At 44.9% G+C, this 19,737-nt stretch overlaps 1 protein-coding gene across 1 annotated transcript in view; it reads right to left on the reverse strand.

The window, feature by feature from the left end:
• Positions 1–331: 331 nt before the first annotated feature.
• HSD17B2 (hydroxysteroid 17-beta dehydrogenase 2) overlaps positions 332–19,737 on the reverse strand; it is a 92,077-nt gene continuing 72,671 nt past the window's right edge. Inside the window, exons 4-5 of the mRNA XM_005908662.3 lie at positions 6,600–6,737; positions 332–693 (exon numbers count right to left, since the gene is read on the reverse strand). Coding sequence (XP_005908724.1) covers positions 332–693; positions 6,600–6,737 — 500 coding nt within the window. The remainder of the gene's footprint in view (positions 694–6,599; positions 6,738–19,737) is intronic.

Consider the following 19,737-nt stretch of genomic DNA (forward strand, 5'->3'; position numbering starts at 1 on the left):
AACTGTCCTGGCACCTGTGAGTGTGGCATTTAGGTAACACATTGTGATGAGCGTCTGATGAGGCTCGATCCACTGGAAGTTGAATCTTCCAGCAACATGGGTCTAGTTGGTTCTAACCAGTTTTTTGTTTTTTGTTTTTTTTTTTGTCATATGCTCAATGCCACTATCATGCTTTTAAAAGTTGTGCCCTGCCCCCTTCCCTCCTGTCTCCCTATTCAACCAACAGAATTCACAGGGGCTGCAAGGTAGGAAACCGCAACTTTAATGAGAAGCTTGAGATTTCTTTTTATTCCAAGACGCTTAACATTTCCCACTGAGTTGCCTACATAGCCTACATAGCCTCATTCTCCCAGTTAGATGTGCTTAACACTCTGGGCATCTTCTTACTGTAGGTATGTATTTTTCTGCTAAGATAATCAAATATGCCAGTAGGGCTGACGGAAGCAAAACAGAGCCACGGATAAGACAATTTCCCCGGCGCATAAAATGCAAAGGGGCTCTGAGCAGAGATGGCGTGCCGAACGTCCAGGAGCACTGGGGAGATGTCTGGATCAGTGGAGGTTTTCATTAAGTTGAGAAAACTACGTTCGCTAAGGATATAGTCCTGGCCGTAGTCCTCTTGCACTTCAGGGGAAAGGTTGTCCAGGACAGTCCTCTCCAGCTTCTCCCACATTTGACTCGTGCCTGAGATGTCTGAGATACAAGAAAAAAAAAAAAGAGAGCGGCTCAGATGCTGGGAAGGCCAGAACAGGCATGTCCTACCCCTAACTGGGAAAAGGGCTCTTGTAAATTGGCTTCTGTCAGGAAGGACATTCCCAAATGCCTTTTAAAGTAAGTGCTTTGCTTTTTTATTTTTTAAAGATTTTTGGATGTGAGTCATTTTTAAAGTCTCTACTGAATTTGATACAGTATTGTTTCTGTTGTTGATGTTCTGGTTGTTTTTTTTTTTTTTTTTTTGGTCAGAGAGGCATGTGGAATCTTAGCTCCCCAACCAGGGATTGAACCCACAGCCCCTGCATTGGAAGGTGAAGTCTTAAAGGGAAATCCTAAAGTATGTGCTTTATAATGGCAATTCTATTCTTTTAAACAGGCATGCAGAACAGGGCACAGAAGACTAGGTTTCCACAAACTGAACAGCTCATGTAACCAGCAGCCAGACCAAGAAAAGGAAAAACCAGCCAAGGCTCCTTTCCCAGGAGCAACTGTTCCAATAAACAGAATAGAGTTTTGCCTGACTTTAGACACATGCACGCACAGGTACATGTATTGCGTAGTCAATAGCTTTCCATTCTGTAAACATGCCGTAAATTATTGATCTGTTATACTATGATGGCCCCTGGGGTTGTTTTCAATTTGAGGCTCTTACAAATAGTGTTGCCATAAACATTCTAGTACATATCTTTTCATGACTATTAAATACAATATAAAATATAATGTATATATTATCTATGTCCATGTGCCAAGTCACCTCAGTTGTGTCCGACTCTTTGCAACCCTATGGACTGCGGCCTGCCAGGCCCCTCAGTCCACTTTTAAAAATATAGCAGTAATGCCTGCGTATAAAGTTAAATATATGACATTGGGAATTCCCTGGTAGCCTAGTGGTTGGAATTCCGGGTTTCTACTGCCATTGCCCAGGTTAAATCCTTGGTCAGGGAAGGTCCCAAAAGCCTTGCAGCCAAAAAATAAAAAAAAGTTAAAAAATAAAAAATCTTGAACATGATTTTATCTATTTAATAAATATAACTTTCATTTTAAACAACACATTAAAATTTAACACATAATGATTAAATATATAACCATAATTTAATATAGAAGTAAATTCTTGCTGATTATAGAAAATTTAACAATATCTATGTGCTGTGCTGTGCTTAGCAGCTCAGTCATGTCCAGCTCTTTGTGACCCCATGGGGAATAGCCCACCAAGCTCCTCTGTCCATGGAATTCTCCAGGCAAGAATACTAGAGTGGGTTGTCATGCCCTCCTCCAGGGCATGATCCTTCCCAACCCAGGATCGAACCCATGTCTCCCTCATTACAGGCCGACTCTTTACCATCTGAACCACCAGGGAAGCCCAAGAATACTGGGGTGGGTAACCTACCCCTTCCTGACCCAGGAATCAAACCTGGGTCTTCTGCATTGCAGACGGGTTCTTTACCAGCTTAGCTACCAGGAAAGCCCAATAATATCTATATTTTACTTTAAAATATAGTAGCAATGTCTGCTTATTGTATAAATAATGAATAATAAGGAGATGCATATTTTTAAAAAATTACTCTCCTCTGAGGTCACTCACAGTTTTGTGTCATTTTACAGTCCCTCCTACTTCATAAACATATACATGTATGTTTGACTTCAGCTTAATTTCATTTCATTTGTGTTTTCACAAACAAAACACAGAAAGGATCATACTAAATGAAAACACATATGGTATGTATTTTTTGTTTGTTTGCAGGTTTTGTTTTTGGTTTGCTTGCTTAGTAATAAATCACAGACCTGCCTCCTGGTCAATGGCTCGAGGTTTAAACCAGAGCTGCAGAATTTCCCACCGAGCAGTTTTTAGTCACCACTTCTCAATCAAAGGACGAGCCAGTCGTTCCTAGATTTCCCCATTTCAGGCAGTGCTGCCTTCAACAACCTTGCACGATATATCCTTTTGTTTTTCACCCTTTACTTCTTTAGGCTACTGTCCCCAAAGGGTGACGATCCAGTCAAAAAACAGGTATATTTTGAATTTTAATAGCTACTGCCAGATTACTTTCCAGAAAGGTTGTAGCGACCCACACTCCCTCCTGCAAAGTGTGTGATTGCACAGGGATTGCTGTGGGGGTGAATCTTGTTTGCCAGCCTGGGTGACTCCTGGATATCAGAACAGTGAGGAAGCCCAAATGGGGTTTCCATCGCTCATTTCTTTTCATGAAGGCATGACACCCTGACACCCATACTTAAAGAAATGATTACCCTGACAGTTACCACTCTGGGGGCTTCTTTGACTTGGAAAACATGTTTGCATGAACTATGGTTCCTCCAGCTGCTTCTTCCCTAGTCTGCTCTCACAGACTAGGGGGTTTCTTTTCCTCTCCACTTCCTCCCTCACTGAACATCTCATGGACATTCTAATCACTCTTGCACCTGCCCTACCCACAATCCCCAAAGCTATGTTTATTGATGACAAAGCCACCAGCCTTTGATCAAACTTCATCGTCCTCTTCTGACATACTGTTGTCCATCCCCTGCCATTTTGAGGCCATGCACAATAGAACAGTTAAGATGACCTGGTTCCAAATCCAAACACTAGCTCATCTCAGCTCTGTGGCTTGAGAAATCCCTTAACTCCTCTGAGCCTCAGTTTTCTACCTATGAAATGGGACTATTGTGATGCCTGCCTCGTGTATGCTCAGTCGCTCAGTCATGTCACATCTTTGTGACCCCCGTGGACTGTAGCCCACCAGGCTCTTCCATCCATGGGATCTCCCAGGCAAGAATACTGGAGTGGGTTGTCATTTCCTTTTCCAGGGGATCACATAAAATCTTAAAATGTGCTTGGAGTGCAAAATGTTCTAGCTATTTTTATTGCAAGGGACCCCAAAAATCTGATGTCTCCTTGAATGTCTTCAGAAATTCTGTGTCCCTAAAGATTCCTTTTCTCATCTCCCAATTCAAATGTCAAACATAAGTCCTCAGCCCTCTACCATCTGGCCTCTTGCCTTTAGAGAGCCCAGCAAATATCAGCTTTATTTTTCATTTTACTTATTGTTTTTGGCCCCACTGTGTGGCATGTGCGGTGGGATCTTCCTTGTGATCAGAGATTGAACCCCATCCCCCTCAGTGGAAGCATGGAGTCCCAATCACTGGACTGCCAGTGTGAAGTGAAGGGAAAGTTGCTCAGTCGTGTCCAACTCTTTGAGACTCCATGGACTATAGAGTCCATGGAATTCTCCAGGCCAGAATACTGGAGTTGGTAGCCTTTCCCTCTACAGAGGATTTTCCCAACCCAGGAACTGAACCCAGATCTCCCACATTGCAGATGGATTCTTTACAAGCTGAGCCATGAGGGAAGCCCAGTAATACTGGAGTGGGTAGCCTATCCCTTCTTGAACGGATCTTCCTGACCCAGAAATGAAACCAGAGTCTCCTGCATTGCAGGTGGACTCTGAGCTATCAGGAAAGCCCACTGGGCCACCAGGGAAGTCCCCAAATGTCAGCTTTAAATTGAGAGCAGCTTAGTTTATGATATAAAAGGACCAGGCACTAGACCAAGAGATCTGAGTTTTAATCCCCACCACTGTGGTGTCATAGACGTCCATGCTGGAATATCTGCTACCCACCCTATAGCGGTGTCCTCGCCTGGTGAATGATGTCAAATAAACCTACCCCTCAAGGCTGTGATGTAAATTCAGACATATACAGACAGGATGGGAGTAAAATTGGAATGATAATTAAGGGAACAATTTACAATTATCCAGTAAAGTTAAAGACAATGAAAATCTATGACCCAGTCATCCCATTCCTGGGTATGTGTCATAGGAAAAATCACACACACACACACACACACACACACACACACATACACCACAGTACATGTGCCAGGAGCTCCACAGAATTGTTCACAATTGTCCAAAGAAGAAAGAAAGAAAGAAGAAAAAGTCGTGTCTGACTCTTTGCAACCCCATGAACTGTAGTCTGCCAGGCTACTCTGTCCATGGAATTGTCCAGTCCAGAATACTGGAGTGGGCAGACATTCCCTTCTCCAGGGGATCTTTTCAACCCAGGGATCGAACTCAGATCTCCTGCATTACAGCCAGATTCTTTACCATCTGAGCCACCAGGGAAGTCTAAAGCAACCCAAATATCCCATTGATGGTAGAAAAATTTGTGGCATATTCACAGAATATGACACAGCAACAAAAATGGATGAACTACAGCTATGCACAGCACAGAAGAATTGTGAAAACATAATATTTTGAGGAAAAAAACAGACACAAAAGATTACATACATGTTGATTCCCTTCAAAGCTCAAAAACTAATAAAGGCAAACTATTGTTTGAGGATGCATGCATGCATGGAACACTGTCAAGAACAGCAAATAAACAATTGTTAGAGAAAGTACAGGAGGTTAAATGTTGCAAGGAGGAGAGAGCCAAAAGCGGAGAGGACCATATGGGGGCTTCTGGGAGCTGGAAATGTTTTGTTTTTTTGATCTGGATGTTAAGTGCGTGAGTTTCTATCAATCTACTAAACTGTGTATATGCGATATATTTCTCAATTTAAAAAATAAGATCAACAGCATCAAGAAGGAATGTATGGAAAATGGCTAGTGCCTGATAAGAGCAGCTGCCCCCAAATGCTAGCAATGACAATTTCACTGGGTCCTTGAAACAATCACTTAATTGCAGGGCTGCTGTCTGGTCCATACTGCATCCTACATCTGTGTTAGAAGTTTACGTGGGCTGTGACACCAAGCCCTCAATGCCCCTGCCAGTTCATCATTCTCCCCTTTTCCATTAGCTGTCAGGCAGCTTTCCTCGCTCTGTCTCTCAGGCTGTCACATTTGGCATCGTCTCCGACCCACCCTCCTTCTCCAACTCCCCTCAACTCTTCTCCCCACCCAGAGAGTCCCCAAGCTGAAAACCCCTCCCCAGACTTCACCTCCCCTCCATTCCTAGAGTTCTGGTCCCACCTCTCAACCCGGATGGGCCACGTGTGTTTCCCCAGGTTTCCATCCCAGATGAACCCTTTCACCATCTCCTGGCTCCTCCTGGACAGCTCTGCGAGACTCCTGGCTGCCACATACCTCAAGACAAAGTTCTGCTTTTCTTTTTGATTTACATCTGGTGCGTTTGAGTTAATATTCAAACCTCTAGGGTTTGTTCTTTAGCATGTTAGGCCTCCCTCTCCCAGTGTGTGGTTTTTTATTAGACATGCTCTTTTATATCTTTGCTTAAATCAGCAATTAAATGTTTGATGGCCCAGAACTAAGGACTGAGCCATGGGGGGTCATTTGCCTCTCCCTAGAGTCCAGAAATTCAGCAAGTGGAGAAGAAAGGACAGCCATCTCCTCCCGGGGTAGAAGGAGGCAGATCATATCCATATCCTCCAGAGGGGACGAGGTGGTGTTTGAAAAAATACATGACATCAATATAATTCGTTGGTGTGAGGAGGCAGGGGAACAACTATACATTGCAAAGCTGGGCACTTGGTCATCAGTGCTTGAAAGAGGGGCTTCCCAGGTGGCGCTAGTGGTAAAGAACCCACCTGCCAATGCAGGAGAAGTAAGAGATGGGGGTTCGATCCCTGGGTCAGGAAGATTTTCAGAGGAGGGCATGGCAACCCACTCCAGTATGCTTGCCTGCGGAATCCCATGGACAGAGGGGCCTAGCGGGCTGCAGTCCCCAGGGTCGCAAAGAGTCGGACACGACTGAAGCGACTGAGCACACATACACGCTTAAGAAAGGCCCGCCCATCCCAACCCCATTTTTGTCCACCGCTGACGGGTTTGATTTGACCTCTGTCAGAACAGAACCTCTGTCAGAACAGAACCTCTGTCAGAATCTCTTCCAGAATGAACACTTTGGGGCTCTTGGGCTCAGACACCTACTTGTTTTGAAGCCTCCGGGCTGGATGACAGAGACTTTAACTCCCCATTTGGACAGCTCTTGTCGCAGGATTGATGAAAACATGATCAGAGCTGCCTTGGATGAGCCATAGGCTGCCATCTTCTGCATTGGAACCCCTCCTAGGGAACAACAAGAGGAAAAAAAAAAAATCGGGTCTGAGGTTTTTATTTGTTCATCCACTAAGTTTTTAGATGGCACCTACTTCATGCCAGGAGCTGGAATCAGCAATGACTAAGGCAGACAAAGGAAGACAAGGGCCCCCGGTATCCAGGTGAGCATGTGTTCCTGGTCACACTGCTGTCTGGCTTCCTTTGCTTCTGCTTTCCACGGCTGTTCCATCACAGCTGGTCCAATGACAAACCAAGTGTAAGGCTCAGTCTCTCCCAGCAATTAAGCTCAGGTAATAAAGAGCATCTGCCCAACCTCTGACCTTCCGGTTTGGCCGACCTACATTCTGAGGTCCTGGGTGGACATATGTTGGGGGAAGGAGGGGCAGAATGGGCACTGTTCACTCCATTACTGTACTTGTACTTGGGCTTAACACGTTGCCACAAGGAGTAACAGACACCACAGGGAACTGTGAAACATCTCTGTAAGAGGGTATGACCCGTCAGAATGGCTATCATCAAAAAGACTCTAAGTAATAAATGCTGCAGAGAGAGTTTGGAGAACAGGGAACCCAATTACTGTGGACAGTGACTGCAGCCATGAAATGAAAAGATGCTTGCTCCTGGGAAGAAAATTGCAGCCCAGTAAAACTGGGGGGCAGGGAACACAGGCATTGAAGAGATACCTAGAAGAGCTAATATCAATTAGCATTATTCTTCTTACATGATTATTAAAGCTCTGGTCTAGGATTTCCCTGATGATCCAGCTGTTAAGACCCCACGTGTCCAATGCAGAGGGTTCAGGTTTGACCCCTGGTGGGGAACCTAAGATCTCACAGGCGAGGCAGTGCAGCCAAAAAAAAATTTTTTTTTTAAATAAATCTTTGGTCTGGCTCACATAACTTCCTTTTGGGAAACACTCTCCCTTACCCCTCTGTCTTTGCAGGAAGGCTGCAAAGTCAGGGGTACTGTCATCATTAAGAGAGGTCGACTGGCCAATCATGATCTTGCATCCCCTGGCCATGGAGACTGGGCTGGGGCTGTGCATGTGACTTCAACTGAGCAGAGTCCTGATATAGATTGTGGAAGGGAAATAGCTTTATCATTTATTCCTGGATATCTACATGTGATAATGGTGAAACGTCAGAACTCCCGGGGCCGTTTTGGTCACCACCTCACAGAAGGTAAGCAAAAGAAAGTGGTGACAAGCAAGTTCAGAAAGCTAGAGGTGGAGGGTTGTGGACTGAAACGGAGATGGAGCTGGGGGAAGAGTTATGATCACCCTGAAGCTTGTTTGCAACTGTCAGTGAGCTCGTAAACTCCCACTTCCTTCTTTAAGTTCCTTTGAGGTTTGGCCCTGTCACTTAAAAGAAAGAGTCCTGAAGCTTAACTAATGCAATTTCAATATAGAATCTGGCATCAAATGTTAAACTCTGATTCCTGCTTGTCACGTATTTAAGCTGCTTCTTATTGAAGTGATTAAGAGTTCAAAATCCAGTTCCTTCCTTTGACCCGTGAGAAGGGCAAAAGCAAAGAAGCAAAAGCAACTTGTTCAAACTTTCAACCCAGTTTGGACAGTTAGCCTTGTCATTTCTTCACGGTTTTTAGAGATGAGGTGTGCATGGCCAGCTGGAAGGCAGGTTAACAGAGGGCAGCAGTTAAGGGCTGGCTTCTGGAGCCAACTGCACCTGTGTTCAAAGCCAGTTAAAGTTAGGAAAACCAGGTCATGTTGATGCACCTTCTGATCTATAAATTAAGAGTAAGGATAATACGTGTGTTACAGGATGGTTGTGAAAGCTGAGTGAGTGGTACAGAACAGGCTCCTAATAGACCTTCCTGTTACTTGCCCAGGCACTGGGTTGTTTAAAAGCTCCCCCGGGTGATTCCAGCGGTCAGATCTGGTTGTTAAACGCTTCTCAAGAACGTCTCTGAGTGTTTTCCATGTGTCTCTGCCTTCTGGACGTGTAAATGTTAATCCAGCCTGGGACCTGGGAAAACTGAGGTTTATGTTTTGGTTGTAGAAGTTGTGACTCAGAAGTTGGATAGTGACCTGGCATTGCTGTCTTATCTTTGATCTAAGTCTCAGAGACGTGGCTGGGGCAGGGGGAGGGCAGGGGTAAGGTATGTTGTGTTTCAAGAGTCTGAAATTAAATCTAAGGCTATGCCGAAAGAAAGTGTTTCTTGTTTATATGTTTGGTTTTGATGGATCTTGTGCTGTATGTGCCTTGGTCAAAATATATTTCCCTTAAATTATGTTGACTGAAAGCATATCTCAGAAGGTTGCATTCTGTATGATTCCATTTATATTACATTCTTGAAATAAAATTATACAGATGGAGAATAGATTCGTGGTCACCAGAAGTTGGGGTGAGGGTGTGGATGTGGTCCTGAAAGGGATAGCTCAGGGGATCCTTTTGCTGAAACATTCTGTATTTTGATTGTGTTGGTGGTTTTAGAAAGCTATGCATATGATGAAACTGCACAGAATTACACACACACACACATAAATGGATGCAGATAAAACTGGTGAGGTCTGAATAAGCTCTGTGCATGGTACTGATGGTTTTGATGTCACACTATAATTACACAAAATGTTATCTTTAGGGAAGACTGAGTGAAGGGCCAACAGGACTTCCCTGTACATTTCCTTGCAGCTTCCTGAGAATCTATACTTATTTCCAAATAAAAAATGTTTAAAGGCATACTCTCTTTAAGACATTTTAGGGCTAGAGAATTGCCTAGCTGCCATGCAGGTCTTTGGATGTACCAAGATCATAGGGTCTCTTAACATCTTGGTAAATAAAACTAAAAATTTAGGTTTTTTTTTTTTTTTAAGCTTGTCATGGGACGCCCCTGGATTTCCCTGGTGGCTCATTGGTAAAGAATCCACCTGCCAATGTAGGAGATGTGGGTTCGATCCCTGGGTTGGGAAGATCTCCTGGAGAAGGAAATGCAACCCGCTGCAGTATTCTTGCCTGGAGAATCCCACGGACAGAGGAGCCTGGCAGGCTACAATCCATGGGGTTGCAAAAGAGTTAGACATGACTTAGCGACTAAATAACAAAAAATAGGAGGCCCCCAAATCAAGGTCTGGCTAATCTGAAACATAAAAGATGAGCCCCCTAAGCACACCAGAGTGTGAAACATTTCTGCTGAGGCTGCAAGCGAATTTAAAGTGACAGTGTACTTGTCAGTCACTCCATCCCACACGCACCTCCATCACAGATTAGGCTAATGCAAAAGCAAAACTTTGCCCTTAGAGGGATACTTGCTCAGGAGATATTAAAATTGAATGCTGGGGTTCCTGTAAGTCAATTCTAAGTAGCCAGCGCTGGTAAACTGCCCAGAATATGGGGTGACCTGTTATTAAGCAACTTAATGGAACACCCAGGCAACAATGGGACTTGTTTTAACCATCTGCATACAAACCTATGGACTATTTTGCTGCTGCGGTGGTTGCTTAGTTGCTAAGTCATGTCTAACGTTTTGCAACCCCATGGACCTTAGCCCACCAGGCTCCTCTGTCTATGGGATCTCCCAGGCAAGAATACTGGAGTGGGTTGCCCCTTCCTCCTTCAGGGGATCTTCCCAACCCAGGGATCAAACCCTCATCTCCTGCATCGGCAGGCGGAATCTCTACCACTGAGCCAGCAGGGAAGCCCCAGGGACTCTTTCCATCCTTCACAACTGCAAACCATCTATCTCCCCTTGGTGGAGCCACCATGAATGCAGCATCCCACCCCCTTCTAAATCTACCAGTCTCCCCTACCCAGTCTTTCTGCCTCGGGGAACTACTCAGTGACTCTGTTGTCTGGCAAGAACAAACTCAGCATTCACATTTGTCATCAGTCTAGGGTTCCTTGTCTTGGACTTCATGGTGTAGAGGGAACCTTGAAGTTACAATCCTACAGTTTACAGAACTGTGAGGCCTTCCCCCGACCCACCCCCCACCATCCCCTAAGGTGGGGCTCAGTCCTAGTCTTTGCCTGACTCATTTGGTGCTGGACAAGCAACAGGTTAGTAACCTTTCAGTTCTAGCAGTCAAGTGCTCTTAGGGTCCTCTGAGGAAGCACAGGGCCTCAAAGGCTCCTCATACGCACAAGGACCCATACCTACCAGACCATCTTTTTCCTGACCAAAAGCTAACACACGGCTTTCCAAGTGGATGTCCTGTAACACAGGGCAGAATACCTGCAACTTTTCAGCCCGAAGCTGTATAGGTAGGGTGTGATATTTTGATTTATGATAAATATGTATTTGGTCATGGTCGTTGTTTCTGGCACTGGGCTTCTAAAGCCCCGGGAGTTTCCTAAGGCAGCGGTCCCCGGCCTTTTTGGCACCAGGGACTGATATCACGAAAGACGATTTTTCCACAGACAGGAGGTGGGGGGTGGGGATGATTTCAGGATGATTCAAGCACATACATTTATTATGCACTTTATTTCTGATCTAACCCTGCCACTAATCTGACAGGAGGTACTAGTCTCAGGGCTGGATGTTGGGAACCCCTGCCCTAAGGGACAGGAGCTGCAAAGGTTAAAGGAGACTTTTGTCACGTTAATGAGGCAACCAACAAAACCCTCTCCTAAGGATGGGGCTGGTTGCCACTGGATTCAACCTTGTGATTAGAGGGTTGGAACTTTCAGTTTTACCCCCACCTCCATCTCCAGTGAGGGGAGAGGGGAGATTGAGATCAATCATCAACGGCTAATGATGTAGTCAATCACATGCTCTAACGAAGCCTCACGAAAGCCCCAAAGGAGGGCGTTGGGAGAGCTTCCAGGTCAGTGACCGCACAGAGATTGGCTTTCAGAGAGCATGGAAACATCTCACCCTTTCCCCATGCCTTGCCCTGTGTAGCTCTTCATCTGGCTCTTGATCTATATCCTTTAATATCCTTTGTAATAAACCAGTAATCCAGTGAGTTGAGCTGCTCTAGCAAATTAATCAATCCCAGCAACAGAGTAGTTGGTACTTCTCTTCTACAGCCCATCGATCAGAAGCACAGACGATAACCTGGGCTTGTGACCAGCATCCACTGTTTGTTTGCCCCCGTGTTTGCCTGATATGTCCTTGTTTGGTAGTCTGGAAGAGTGAGAATTTAGAGTAAAAGACCTAGGTACCAACCCTCATTCCATTGCTTACCAGCTGGATGATCCTGGACTACAATGTGCTTAATCTAAAAGGAATTAGTCTCTGCATCTTGCAGATAGATGTTAGAATTGAATCCAAAGTGGGGATGGGCGGGTGGTTGGGGGGACAGTCCTATAGGACTGAGCCCTCAACCAGCGGGACCTGATGCTCTATCCAGGTAGAAAGCGTCAGAATTGAGTTGCATTGTAGGCACCCTGCTGGTATCCGAGCATTGCTTGTTGGTGTCTGGGAAACTCTTCTCTGCGATTTGGGACCAGGCACAGGACACATTTATAGGGGTACCAGGGTCCCATATCCACAGCAGCTTTCTCATTCTCTAATATCTTCCCAAGACAGTACTCTCATGACCTTGTCTTGGGAGAAAGCAGTGAGGGTTCCTAGCTGGTTTCTGCTTCCTCCAAAGTCAAGTGAGTCATTTCAAGTAACAAAGTCCAGGGAATTCCCTGGCAGTCCAGGGGTTAGGGCTTCTCTGCTGAGGGCCAGGGTTAAATCCCTGGTCAGGGATCTAAGAATCCCCACCTCCATCACCCTGCCCCAAAAAAGGAACAAAGTTCATTACTATATTGCACCTTTCCAACTCAAGAACACAGACCAGGGCTTCCATGGTGGTCCCATGGTTAAGATCGCATGCTTCCACTGCAGGGGACAAGGGTTTGATCCCCTCGTTGGGGAAGTTCTGCATGCTACGAAGTGCAGCCAAAAGGAAAAAAAAAAAAAAAAAGAACACAGACCAACCCAGGAGAGGTAGGTTTGCTTACCTCATTTAGGTATGGATAACAGAAATTTGAGATTAATAGCATCTCCCCAGTCCCTGGGGATTTAACAAACTGTTCAGTAACAAAGAAATATCTAAGACCTTGTTCAAAGTGTGATTGAGAAGCAGCGGCAGCAGCTGGGAGTCTATTAGAAGTACAAGCCCTCGGGTCCCACTCCAGACCCACTGAATCAGAAATTCTGGGGGTGAGAGCAGGATTTTTTTCTTACTGTGATAAAACACACAAAATGTAAAATTCACCATCTAACCCTTTTAAGGTGTACAATGCAGTGGCTTTTAGTATGTTTACAATATTGCACAACCAACAGCACTATTTGGTTCTGTATTTTCAATGCCCCAAAAGGACACCCCATGACCATTAAGAAGTCACCTCTCACACCTTTTCCCTCCAGGCCCTGAGAACCACTAACCTGCTTTCTGTCTCTATGGGACTGCCTGTGTTGGACATTCCACATGAATAGGACTGTCCCAAGATGTGGCCTTTTGCGGCTGGCCTCTGTCACTTAGCACGATCTTCTCAAGGTTCACCCTTCAGTGGATCAGCACTTTGCTCCTTTTTGTGGATTAATAATATTCCACTGTGTGGACAGACCACGTTACGTTCATCAGTTCATCAGTTGATGGACATTTGGATTGTTTCCATCTCTAGCTGTTGTAAATAATGATGCTATGAAGACCTGTGTACAAGTTTTTGTTTGAACACCTGTTTTCTGTTCTCTCAAGTATGCACTTAGGAGTAAAATTGCTGAGTCATACTGTAACTCTATGTTTCATTTATTGCTGCTGCTGCTAAGTTGCTTCAGTTGTGTGAAGCACGACTGTACGACCCCATAGACGGCAGCCCACCAGGCTCCCCAGTCTCTGGGATTCTCCAGGTAAGAACACTGGAATGGGTTGCCATTTCCTTCTCCAATTTAATTTATTGAGGAACTGCCAAATGTTTTCCACAGAGGGTGTACCATGTTACATTCCCACCAGCAATTCAGGAGCATTCCACTTCCTCCATATCCTGGCAGATCAAGTGTTGTTTTCTGATTTTTCATGACATCACCCTAGTGGGTGTGAAATATTACCTCATTTAAGTTTTGGCTTCCTGTCATTGTTTTTAAGTAGCCCTCTTGCTGATATTAATGCATCCAAAGTTTAAAAAAATTGTCCAGGGACCAGTAGCATTCACTTAGGAACTAGTTACGAAATACAGACTCTTAGGCCCTCTCAGACCAATTCGGTCAAATCCTTCATTTTAACAGGGCCGCCCGATGCAAAGAGCAGACTCATTGGGAAAGACCCTGATGCTGAGAAAAATTAAAAGCAAAAGGAGAAGAGGGCAACAGAGGATGAGATGGTTGGATGGCATCACCGACTCAATGGACATGAGTTTGAGCAAACTCGCGGAAATAGTGAAGGAGAGGGGAGCCTGGCGTGCTGCAGTCCATGGGGTCACAGAGAGCCAGACACGACTGAGCGACTGAACAACACCAACTAGGCGATCACCGTACACAGCGTTTGAGAAGCACTGACGTAGGCGACAGCCGTAAACTGCTGACACTTCCTCATCATTGCTTAAACACACTGGAGTTAGGGTCTGTGGTTTTTCTGTTTGTTTTGGGGGTTATTTTGCCCCCCATTTTTGCCTGGTATCCTTGTTTGGTAGTCTGGAAGAGTGAGAGGAACACAGAATTTGGAGTCAAAAAACAGACCTGGGTACCAACCCTGACTCCACTGCTTACCAGCTGGATGATTCTGGGCTAGAGTGTTCTTGATCCAAAAGGAATTAGTCTCTGCATCCTGTAGATGGATGATTCTGGGCTAGAGCGTTCTTGATCTAAAAGGAATTAGTCTGTGCATCCTGTAGATGTTAGAAATGAATGACTTGAAGTATGTAAGTATCTAATTAAACTCAGCACGAAGATGTTCACTCCATCTTGCTCTCCCCTCTCCCCATTGTCCTGTGCTTGCTCTGGCTAGTTTTGAGGAAGTAGATCTCATCTTTGGCTTCTTCTCACATTACTGAGCAACTGAGACTGGCTGAATGATTTGCCAGATGGTTCCCTTAAGGCAGCTAGTTCAACAAGGGGGGAAAAAAAAAATCCAGGCATGATCCCATAGTCAATTTCTACCGACTAGGGCTTCCCTGGTGGCTCAGTCAGTAAAGAATCTGCCTGCAGGACAGGAGACATGGGGTTCAATTCCTGGGTTGGAAGATCTGCTGGAGAAGGAAATGGCAACCCACTTCAGTATCCTCGCCTGGGAAGCCCCATGGACAGAGTTGCTTGGCGGGTTACAGTCCCTGGGGTCACAAGAGTTGGACATGACTTAGTGACCAAACCACCACATGGACTAAGTCAAACTGAACTCAAGGTTGGATCTGCCTGTAATTTGTAGACTTGTAAGACTCTCTGTGAGGCCAAGGACCCTGGTGCAAAGTTTTTCACACATTTTTAAACAGCTTGATGTGATGGGTGTCAACTACAAATCGGCACTTGCCAAGATCGCTGCGAACGACTGAAGAACAAGGGCATTCACCATCTGCCTCAATGGAGACTGAACCCTGCACTGTTGCAACCGTTGACCTTTAACACCCGCTGAGGGAGTTCAGGGTGGAGTAAGGCACTCTGTGCCCCTGATGGCATGGGTCTTTAGATAGATGTTTTAGGAACAGATTTTATAACCTCAACCTTTGCATCTCCTCATATCTAGAAAAGCAATAAATCCCTTCATGGTGACATCAGATCCTCTCGACTAGCAGAAACCTTTTTGTAAATGAATGCTTAATGGTATTGAACTCCCCCCTTCACCAAAATCTTATATATTGGCCTTCCCCTACTACCTCTTTTGGAGCAGTCTCTAAGAACTATCCGAGCTGCTGCCTTCCGGGCTGCAGTCCTCATTTTGCCGGCAATAAAGCTCAACTCGCACCTCTCAAGGTGTGCATCTTTTTAGTCGACTTGGGCAATCATCACTATCTCTCAGTAGAGAGATCCCTGTTACTAGAGTGCCTTCTGCAACTGTGCTAAGTGCTCAGAACCCACAGTGCATTTAGCTCTATGGTTGAGACCAGAAGTTCTCAACTGGGGGTGCTTCTGCACCCCACCCCCACCCCCAGTGGCCACGTGGTAATATCTGAGGGTTTCTCAGCGCTGTGGGTGGGTACTACTTACATCTAGTGAACCAAGAACACATGTTGCTAAACATCCTGCGGTGCATCAGACAGCCCCCCACAGAAAGAATTAGCCTCCCCACATTATCAATAATGTGGAGGCTGGAAATGCTGCCTTCGACTCAGGTGCTGTGCCACCCTGTCATGACAGGAGATGAAAGGGACCCATAGACAAGTGGGGTGGCCTGCCCTCAGATCACCCAGCTAGTAATACAAGAGCACAGTTCAGAGCACAACCAGCTCAAAATCCCTGAGGCCTGAGTCGTTTTGATAAGGTTTGCTTTTAGCTGTTCTCACTCAAGTACAGCTTGCAACATAACACAGGTATTTGCTTTGCAATTTCTTAAGAGGACAGCTGGCCAGAAAAGACTTTCAGGCCTCTCAATCATAAAGATTTTTCACCTGCCCTTTGTCCCATCAATCAGTCATCTCTCCCTTCCTTCAATCCTTGGTTAAATATTTATCAAACTGCCTTGCCAAGATTTAGGTTAAAGAGCTATCCTATTCTGTGGGAGGGATGAGAAACGAACTTACTTACAGGGCAGGGGTAAATGTCCTCCCGGGTAGGTTGTGGTCAAATCTGGAAGTCGTGACCTACTGGGCTTATCCGCCCAGGAGCTATCGTGTGTGATAGGAAGCGGCAGAATGAAATGCCAGGTAGTGTCACAGTCAGGCGTGCTGATGCCAGCAGTGGGCAAGATGAAAAGCCACAGGGGCACACAGAGCCAGCCTCTTCATAGTGGACGGCCTTTGAGTCTCTTACTCTACTACACGCCAGGTTCAAGGCTGATGCTTAAATCCATGTCATTTCATTCCATCTCACCATGGCCCTAAGAAGGAACAATCATTTTTATCCCCTTTGTAAAATGCACGAGCTGCAGCTCAGATTCAGGACTTTGTCCTGGGTCACTCCACTGTCAGCAGGAAAGACAGGATCAAAACCTATGCAGTTTATCCCCACTCAGCTTCCTGGCTTTCTCTCCTTTTTGAAACCTGATTCTATCTATATAGCTACATGCTGCCTCACTTGTTCTTTCTGTTTCTTGTTGCTTTCTTTGGAGAGGAGGAGATGTAGGAGGGAAGGGTGTATTCGTAATGCAATCGACTCTTGTGTGCATCTCCTGGAGAAGTCTTTAAAGAAGCAATGTTTCTGCCCTGCCCCAATCCTGGAACTTCCTGTCTACTGACTGTCTTTACACCTGGATATGGGGGCGAGGCTAAAGCTTGCAGATTAATAGGCAGAGGAACATGGTAGAGGTGATCCTTTGGGAAAAGTCTCTGACATGATGTTAACACAAGATCCCACCTGAATCAGTGGGAGAGGCAGTGACTTGGTGCATCAGAACATGGGGCCAAAGTTCAATTCCAGTTCTAGCTGCAGGGCTGGTTATATAACTGTTATGAAACTTGATTTTCACAACTGCAAAAGGAGGATACTAATACTTTGCGGGGTTGTTGGGATCATATATCTGATGGCATCCCCAAAATGTCTAAAACCCAATAGATGTTTGTTTAATTGCTAAGTCATGTCTGACTCTGACCCCATGGACTACAGCCTGCCAAGTTCCTCTGTCCATGGCATTTTCCAGGCAAGAATGCTGGAGTAGGTTGCCATTTCCTTCTCCATAATGCCTAATGGATGCTTCCTAATAATTATTAACATCTGTTAGATGTCTACTATATGCCACGCACCACTCTAAGTACTTTAACATCAGTTCTATTGGTCACAACTATCCATCTTCCAACCACTCTTTGACTCTGACCCTCTTGCCTCCCTCTTATAAGGATTCTTGTAACCACATCAGACCCACCTAGATAACTCAGGATGATCTCTGCCTTTCAGATCCTTAACTCAATCATACCTACAAAGTCCCTTTTGCCAGGTAAGGTCACATAATTCAGGTTCAGGGAATCATGGCATGGATATATTTGAGAGATCATTATTCTCTACCAGACCAGTTGTCTATTCACAGTATCGTGAGACACTGTCTTTGGGGTTACTTGCTATGCAGCTTTGAATAAATGGAACAGAGTTATCAGTTCCAGCTTAGCTCCTCCTGGCTGATGCAAACTTCCATGATAAATCTACATGATATTCTTGTCATGCAGAGGGTGGCCAAGGTGCCAAGCTCAAGACAACCTGAAGGGTCAGGGCAGCCAGGAGCTCCCGGGAGAACTTTGGAGAACACTTATTAGTGACTGGCTCTCTCTCTCTCTCTTCATACCTCCATCTTCAAAATGAGAAAAAGACCAGCATGTACTTCCATATAAGTACATTTTCCAAAATTACTATTGCATTAGCTTTGCCAAGAGACTCATCGTCAAGCTGTCATCATCTTGGATGTTAATTTCTGTGGATTAGTAGTAGGCTATATAGTGTCTTTTACACATCCCGTGACTTTTCTGATTCTCGTGTTACAGTCTAGCTTCTTTTCTCCTTGCTTAAAATCTTTTCCATTGTTCTGCAAAACACTCATCAGCAAAGTGCAAGGAATTCTGCTGAATTCCTCTGCTCCTCATCGATAAGGTAAACTGTATGTATGGTTTAAGATCTTTGGCTCCTGTCTTCTTACAAACGCCTGCGCTGTCAAGGACATATGCTTCCTGTCTGCCCTGATTTCGTGCTATTGTTCTAACAACTTTATAAAATACCCTGGGTGACTTCTGAGTCCTGTAAATGAACCCAATGCTGGATTTTCCCTGAAACATAAGGATTTGGAGCTGGGTGTGATGAAGGAAGACTCCACGCTTCCTGGTGGATGGAGTGAGAGGCTCCGGTGAGTGACTGGCTAAGAGCAAAGGAGAGAAAGGCACAGGGATAAACAAACCAAAGAAAGCTCAAAGCTCTGAAACCCGAAGACCAGGAGATGAACAGAAAGAAGTTAAGAGAGCAAACTTTTGAGTTGCTAGTAGCAAGTTTAGCTTCAAACATGTTGACTTGATGATGATGGTAAAATAATGGAATGGAAATAATTAAGGCTAGGTGTAAAGGTTTTGCATGTCTAGTGGTGAGAATAGGAGTGAGATGTGTGATTTAATACTCAAAAATTTTCCTCTAATGGAAACATGCGATAAGTGAAATTGTTAGCTGCTCAGTCATGTCTGACTCTTTGCAACCCCAAGGACTTTATCCCACCAGTCTCCTCTGTCCCATGGAATTCTCCAGGCAAGAATACTGGAGTGGGTTGCTATTCCCTTCTCCAGGGGATCTTTCCAATCCAAGAGTCAAACCAGGGTCTCCTGCATTGCAGACATATTATTTACTGCCTGAGCCACCAGGGAAACCCAAACATTTGACAAGTCAGTTCAAAGTCTTGGCTTAAGGACTTCCCTGGTGGTCTAGAGGTTATGACTCTGTGCTTCCAATGCAGGGTGTGCAGGTTTGATCTCTGGCCAGGGAACTAAGACCCTACATGCCATGTGGCATGGCCATTTTTTTTTTTTTTTTTTAAGGCTTAGAAAAGTTTTAGAGGCCAAGTTGAAGATGTATGAATGGACATCCTCATAGTATAAATTCATCACTTGTCTATTCATTCATCCATTTTTCCATTCCTTTGCACCCTTGCATTTTTCCATTTATTAATTGAGCTTTTACTTCCTGCCAGACACTGGGCCCATAACAGATAGTGTGCATATTAGTGAAATGTAAAATAAAATCTTATGAACGAATGAGCAGCTCAAAGTTGAGAACAGAGGAAGAGAAAAACTTCCTTGTCACTGTGTCAGGCAAAAGGCAATGATAGGTCATTTCAGTAAATACTTGTTGAATGAATGAGGCAAAGGAGCATGTGAGACTTCTAGAAGTACCAGACTGAGAAAATTGAAGTTTTTGCAGAGGTCAAAAATGTAAAGGCTAAATTCAGAAGAAAGATAAGGGTGAAGTACTGCCAATGTGTTTTCTCAGGATTGGTTTGCTTTAGCAA

Source organism: Bos mutus, chromosome 18 (genome assembly GCF_027580195.1).
Source record: "Bos mutus isolate GX-2022 chromosome 18, NWIPB_WYAK_1.1, whole genome shotgun sequence".
NCBI classification, from domain to species: Eukaryota; Metazoa; Chordata; class Mammalia; order Artiodactyla; family Bovidae; genus Bos; species Bos mutus.